We start from the raw sequence: 8084 nt of genomic DNA on the forward strand, positions 1-8084 counted from the left end.
CAGAATTAAGTAACATGCAATGTTCTGGTTTTAATTTAGATTATACAATAAATTATTTCAGCAAAACAGTTTTGCTTCACCCACTGCTTGTTTTTCAGTTATTTTACAGTCAATTTCAAATAAAATGTGTCCCAACAATGATACATTCTGAAATAAATCTTTTTTAATTTTTGTGTAAATTTTGTCCCTTAAATTGTACATGTACCTACTACATGTAACTATGTTTATTTGGTCCAAAATTGAAAACTACATATGTATTTATTTTTTAAATTTAATATGAGGCACCTATCATATGAAAAATAATCACCCATCACCTTGAAATTCGCAAAATTTGATTTTCCTGTCAAAAGTTTGAAAACCGACACCAAAGAAAAATCTCAGATCCGTGAATTGGAGGTTCTGTATACTAGTATTTAGATTATTTCCCGTAATTAATTTATGGGAATTTGCGTATATTCTGGTTACATAATGCATATTGAAATATTCAGCAAATATGCATTTGTTTAGGAGAGTTGTCAATACATTGATCAGGGTATAAAGACACGTATAAGAATGCTTATCAATGGGCTAAATTCACAATCATGTACATACATTTGGTGAAAGATCGATTTTGTTTTGGTTCTCAAATTACAACCCTCTTTTGTGAGAAAATCTTCTGGTTCAATTACTTTAAAAACCCAGGGGTCAAAAAATGAGATAGTGAATTCACAATTTGAACATTCGCCAGTTTGCATGATTTGAAATTTACTTGTCTTTAAATGGTCTACCTTTTTAGAAGACCATATCTTAACTACTCAAACAGGTAGCACAGGCGCGTTTGTTTGAGTAATGTTTAATTTCAATATTGACTTTATCATAGCTTTTAAACTATTTGACTGGTAGTATACAGTTCTATAAACCAGTAATAAGAGGACGTACAAAAGGGCCACGAGGCTTATTTAACTCCTCTGTTAACGGTGGGTGCTAGCCATAGTTACACTCCTGCCATTTATTGGACTAAAGATATAATGGAATCACAAAAAGACACGGGACTTTCGGACGAAGCAAGCATCGTTGAGTGTCAAATATGCTGTAAATGGACAACTCGGCCGAGATGTTTACCTTGTGTTCATTCATTCTGTGAAACTTGCTTACAATCGTACATTCAAGAGAAAGCTAAGGAAAAGATAACTCTAGGATCAACAGACGAAGAAAAACTGCTGACTAATTATTATTGTCCCGTTTGTAACCATGAAGTTAAGGTTGCAGACACAGAGCTCTCTTCCGGTGCTTGGCCCAAGTTACTTCCGGTAAATCGTCTGCTGATCACCATTGTGGAAAAGTTGTCACTTGAGAGAGCCAAATTTTGTGATCCATGCAAGCGGGGGGATGACGAAAAGGAAGCTGTCTCTTGGTGTCGGGAGTGTGGCGAAGCTTTGTGTGATCAATGTACAACGTATCACAAACGAGTCAAAATGTTGATGGACCACGAAGTTCTGTCTCTGGAAGACATCCGGGGTCATCCACGAAAAATAGCGGACACTGAGGAAATCTGCTCCATACACCCTGGGAAGAACGTGGAAGCTATCTGTCAGAGCCATGACAAGTTGTGCTGCATGGATTGTGTAACCTACCAACACAAGGAGTGCAAGAAAGTCACACCGCTAACAGACGCAGCAAGAGAAATCAAAGGAAGCAAAGCAATCACCAATCTGATTATCAAAATGAAACAAATTGACAACCAAGCTGTGTCTGTTGTAGAGAGTCAATCCTCCAACGTAGAGGAACTGCAAAACCAACAGGATGCAATCGTACTAAAGATTCAAGAACTGAAAGCAGAGGTCACAAAGCATTTAGACAAGATTGAGGAACAGTTCAGGCAGGATTTTTCTATAATACACACCGCTTTGCTGGAAAAGCTAGAAATTCAAAGCAGGGAGTTCGGATTTATCCACCGCGCTATCAACAATGGCCAGAAAGTACTGAATGTTTCCCTGTCTCATGGCTCTAACGAACAAGTCTACGTCACTGCTCATAAACTCAAGAAAATTTGCGAAAAACACGAACAGTATACAAAAACAGAAAGTAGGAACATATATCATCACGACTACAATTTGAAATTGAATGAAACATTAGAGGGATTCACTGCATGTATCAATTCAATAGCCAAGATTAACATCAGTAGGCTAGCTACAAACATCGTTCCAGCATTTATGAAGGACATGGTTGCTGCAGAATTGGGAGAATTCAACGGAAAATCCCCATCAGATACGTGTCATCCATGGTTCACTAGCGGCATCTTTATTCCAAATGGAAATCTGATTTTAGCTGATTTTAAAAACAAGAAAATAAAATGTTTTGATAACGATGACGTTTTGGTATCAGAAATTTCTCTAGAGTATCAACCATGGGGCGTGGCTCTTTTCGAGCAAAACGTTTTGGTATTTACCACTCCAGATCGCCCTGAATTAAGATTCATCGAACTAAAAGATAACCAAGGAATGGAACTCCGCGAAGATACAATGGATGTGGTAGCTGGTTGTCATAGCATTCAGGTAGACGAGAAGAGAATAACTCTAGCGTGTTCGACAGAGATTCGTGTCTTATTACGAGATGGACAGGTAGAAAGAATAATTGAGATCAAAGACCGGGGAACGCGTTACGCGTATAGAGCTCCAGATGGAACAATCTCCTACACAAACAAAATGGCGCTTGTCAGCGTGAAGGGAAACGTCAAAGAGATGCAGTATTCGGACAAAGAACTGCGGTCTCCCCGCGGATTTACCGTAGACAAAGAAGCCAATTACTATGTCTGTGGCATGGACTCCAACAACATCCACCAAGTGCAGCCAAATGGAAGACTAGAGAAATTGTTGCTTAGTTCGAAAAGTGGAATTCGAAATCCATACGCCATTGGTATCGATCATATGACGAATCGAATTTTTGTTACTCAGATGGACTGTGAAACAGTAAAAATGTATCGACTTATAACAAACTGGTGATTATCAAAACATGTCTATACACGTGTATCTATTAAAATTATCTTTTGTAATCTTCGATTCATGTATTTGAATCGGTATGGTATCAATTGTTGTACACATGTTCGTGCTATCAGGAGGGTCCGATGGTCATGGCCATTTTCAGGCTGTCTTTACCTCCTTAGACGAAGAGCTCTGTATGAATCTATTGTAAAATACGGAAATGTTAGAGCTGAAAGCTGTTTGGTCCGATTTTACATCAAATTTTGTGACTGCTTGGCAGTGAGTGCTTTCAAACGATGGTTATGCTAAGTATATGTGTAAAGTAAAACACATTGCAGTCGTTTTCCTTGTCAATTAAGCCATATGATATCTCAATGAATAAATGATGTACATGTAGGCCTACAAAATTTGTTTTAAAAACAAACGACACAAAAGGATGTAGCAGTTTTTTAGGGGTTTTTTAACTCATATTTAAAATTAGCCCCTAACGTCGAGGCGGCTATGATTATATTACGACTTTGACATCGCTATAAATAAATGTTTTGGTATATAAAAAAAACCTGTGTACATTTGTTCACTAATATTTTTGAAGTTTGCTTTGTGTACAAATTTGGTTTGGGTTTTTTTGTATGCCAGAAAAAAATTATTTTTTATTATGAATATTTCTAACTTTGAAAGGAGACCGATTCTGCTGGTGCAATTAAGCAAGAGTCTATAACTTTCTAAGATAATTGGTTTTTATGGAAATATATTTGACACTATGATAACGAAAAAATCGGACCATGCAGTTTAAAATATTTGGATGTTTCTTTTACTTCATAATATTTTATGGCCAAAAAAAACATACTTCAAAGTTTAAGGCAGATCGGGAGGTTCAATTAATGACCACTTCGCCTCCTTAACAGGTTCAGATTCTAATACAGGTTATAGTATATATATACCCGGTATGCATTAAAATTCACCATGGGAGTAAGATTTGATGGGGGAAAAATTTTGCTACATACATGTACAATTACATTGGTTTGAATAGTGCACAATTTAAAGTACACGCATTACCCTGGATCCCCTTTCTTTTTGATTGGCACAGACTGGACGCCCGAACTGTTATCTCTTGTATTCATCATTCCACATTCAGGTTTTACTTAATTATCACTCGTCATCTTTTAACATCCGTGCAAAGCCGCAACTCGTTGAGAATTGATGGTTAAGAATGGCTGCTGTTCGAAGCACAATGTGATAAATCAAAGAAAATCTGCAGTTCAGGAGAGCAAAGCCTGTGATTGATGTTCTTTCAATTTGAAATGAATTCGAATTCTCGCTTGTGAGCACCATTGAACTACTGAAAAATGATACTTTGTAGTACACGTTGGCGAGTATAATGGGAAATCACGATCACTAATGAATTGTTACAGAAATGAAGTACATTGTCAGAGCGAAAAACTCCAGAAATAGTGAAACACACTGTGCTTGTACTTTAATAATTAAAAAAAAACTTCCATTGTTCTTAATGATGGTGTGAAATGTCGAGATCAAAACATCGACACTTACTTAAAAATTGATAGAAATGTTTGTCCTAATTACATTAATTTGTGAAAAAGAAAAAGATTTGTACGACGCACTTTTGAAAATTGAGATTATCATCATTTGCATCATTGAGGAATTATACAAGACAAGATCAAGAGTCGTTATTTGATTTAAAATTAAATTGAATCGATTATGAAAACTCGATGTGATATATCAAATATCCGTGTACTTTAACGGATGCCGTGTTACTTTGTTAAAAGAAATCCACCGATACACGAATTAGAAATATCTACACAATCTTAAAGCTTAGTAGTGCACTTGGATTGACCAATCCTTTCCGAATATAGAATGTAAAGCCACATTTTCTTCTGAATGGAGCTGTTTGCATGATCCCATTTGTGAAGAATTCAATTTGTATCTGATTTATTGAAGAAAGGGGACTATTACATTATCAGAGGTTCAAGGTCCGAGATGTGCACTTCCGAAATGCTAGTAATACAATTAAAAACAAATATTTCATTTTGAAATGAAATGATATGGTAAAAATTGGTATTGCTTGGTTTCGGCTCTATATTGAAAAGATGTCGGAAGTTAATGATTGGTGTTAAAATTAATTGTATGTACCATCTAAAGACGGAATGCCCCCGCAATCTTTTGAGATACGTGGCAGTGGTACTGGCTTCCTGAACCTGGAGCTTCATGCAAGTTGATCTGTCTTACGATACCATTAATATTACAATCTTATCAAAACCCAGGTGTTAATTCGACTGACTGCATCCCCTGCATTATAATACAGGTACACCATCTTGTGGGCTGCAAACGTCAGAATCTCGCTTATTAAATCTCTATATATAGGGAGCGATATCTGATGACACAGAACTATTGACCAAAGAAATGGAAGAGGAAGTAAAATTCTGTGAAATTATTTTTAAGAATAAAAACCCCGGAATTTAGCCGAAAAAAAGCTCTCGGCCGATATGTGTTGTGCATCATGTGGTCGAACCTACCAAGCATCTATTTTTTTTAATGTCAAAGCATTCAATGCAAAAATTAAGTATGATGTACATGTAAATATGTGTAATTTTATAGTTCTTAATGAAGAAAAATGCGTAGATAATACTTGATTTTCAACATGTTAGTGTCTCGTATTGAATGGTATATTTTCACGCTGAATGCAAAATTTTGGAGAGGTACGTTGAACCATGAAAAGTTACTTCATTTCAACGAAAGACAACATTATTTTTTTTAATCAAATGCAAAATATTGACTAGACTACATCTAAAGATGGGTACCAAAATATACATTTTTCCTACTATCAACTGTTCCTTTTAATGCACTGGTTGGACACATATTAGTAAGCACAAATACATTAAAATATGGATGGCAATTTCAACCAAGTTGACAGTGTAATTACTGTTAGTATATAAACTAGTACAAAGACAATATCATAGACCAATCCCCGCTGGTAGAATACTTACAGTATGTCTCTCGTTAATTATCGTCAAATAATCGGTAAACGATAGCATCTTGTATTCCTTATTTTGCTTAATGATATATCATAAAAAATGTTTTTTATGTGTATCAATTTAACATTAAAGAATACTTTGCTTGGCGTAATTTTGCAAATATTGATAAAATTATCGACGTTTTGCATAAAAAATTATCACAAATAGGGTAGTCGCGGGATATACTATGATAGATCGCGATCGCGTTCTTTGTCCGCTATTTCAAAATGTGAAGGACGAGCATCGGAATCTTTGATAAATTAATGTCTTCTCGAAACTTGTTTCCAAATACGTGTCCTCGAGGTACTGCGGTTTTTAAACTCCAACTTGCAATTAATCTTTGTCAATGGTTATGAAAGACCACAGTGATTTTTGGATTTTTAATTGTACACTATTTAGTGTATAAATATATTTTACATGGATATCAATATTCAAACTGAAAACTCTTCACTATACCTCCATATTTTTCATCAGACTAGGTCAATAAAAAAATTCTATTTTACATTAAAGGACAGACCAACCATATAGAGGGCTTTAAAGGGCTCGATGCAGGTCGTGAACATTTTTAGACTTTATTAATTTCCTTAAAAAAAAAGCTCTGTATAAAGATATAAAAATATTCAAATTTTAAAGATAAATAATTTGATTTTTCTTTCCTTCAAAATAGTTTAAAATATTAGGCAGATCTGACAGGTAATTTGTTAACAACCAAGCCTAAAAAGATGAACTAGGCTATATAGAACCATTTTAACAAAAAACTTATATTTTTGGTAGATAAGTTGTGTCAAACAGCAATGTGACAGAGGCCTGTCTGTTTTAATGCTACCCATAAGTCATGGCTCTTTGAAATCGACAAGATTTGTCTGTCTTATGTGCCAATACTACGCAATCTTTGTATATTTCACTTTAAACCAGCGTCATTTTAAACTTGTTTTGATGCAAGAAATTGATAGTTACGTCCTTCCGGAAGTCCAAGGTCTTGTTAAGTTGGTTCTAATAAAAAGATCACATCTGAAATTTCAAGGCATTTCTGATGGGTTATTGCGTGGACCCTGAGGTCCACGCAGAAAATATATAAGCGAGGTTAAACCGGATGCTATGGGGAAAATTCAGCCTGCGCATGAGCTAGCCTGGTTCCAGCTCAGGGAACCAGGCTAGCACACGTTTATCTGAATCGGGATCGGAATTCCGTGCTAAATGCACACATAAGTTCAGAGGCGCTGTAATTATAAAGTTGTCGGTAAACAATACAGAAACAAAGTATTCCTTTTAAAGAAATGATTGGCATGTGATATGAACTATCAGTATTATGAAATAAGTTAATGTTATGCCGAAACTACAACATGCATCAAATAGCATAATTTGCAATGTTTGGTTGTTTTCCGAATACACATGTAACCATAGACATATATGTCTATGATGTAACTTAACTTTACTTTTATAGTAGGCGAGGTTAGAGCTAGAACTTCCCGATTAATTTTTTTTAAGCATTTAAGTATGATTGAATAATTATGTCACTGTATAAAAGTTTTAATCTCAAGAAAAATGCATCAAAATATGAAATTTTTAATTTACACAAAGCTGTCACTGCATAGTTAACAAAGTAGTGCGAATCGTAATGTGTGCGCAAATAGTAGAATTCACCGAATGCCTGATACTATACATGCAAACTTCATTCATAGATAGATCATAATTATTTTAGAAGTATGAATCCTTTAAATTCTGAGATAAAAAGTCAGGGCTATACATACATGTACATGTATACGTAATACAACGTACAAATTAATTTAGTGGTTAAAAGCAGAGGGCTAGAGTCGTTGGAATCTCTGATAATCTTAAGGCTTTCACGTTTTCGTTGGAAACACATGCAAATGGTCCACGTATTGTAGTCCTTTTTTTTAAAGGACAGCAACTTGTTTGTTAACATTTCAGCCTCTTTAAGAGATCAGACTTCAACGTTTGAACAAACTACAAAAGTTGGTCAACTAAAATGAAAACTATGATTAATCATGGTAGAGCAGGCACCTGTATAAATGCTTCATTTTCGGTTCACTCATCCCTTTACAATTTGATTTCTTTACGGTTTGAAATAGAG

At 35.2% G+C, this 8084-nt stretch overlaps 1 protein-coding gene across 1 annotated transcript; it reads left to right on the plus strand.

Annotated features, from left to right (window-relative positions):
- The first annotated feature begins 741 nt into the window (after window positions 1-741).
- On the plus strand, window positions 742-3473 carry LOC105322812 (protein PML). Its single transcript, XM_011421707.3, has one exon. The coding sequence runs from the start codon at window positions 1008-1010 to the stop codon at window positions 2979-2981; it is 1974 nt and encodes a 657-aa protein (XP_011420009.2). The 5' UTR covers window positions 742-1007; the 3' UTR covers window positions 2982-3473.
- Window positions 3474-8084: the final 4611 nt, after the last annotated feature.

Source organism: Magallana gigas, chromosome 3, assembly GCF_963853765.1.
Source record: "Magallana gigas chromosome 3, xbMagGiga1.1, whole genome shotgun sequence".
NCBI lineage: Eukaryota > Metazoa > Mollusca > Bivalvia > Ostreida > Ostreidae > Magallana > Magallana gigas.

Bases quoted from the DNA above. Each gene is read 5' to 3' on its own strand.
- LOC105322812 (XM_011421707.3), top strand. From the start codon at position 1,008: ATGGAATCACAAAAAGACACGGGACTTTCGGACGAAGCAAGCATCGTT.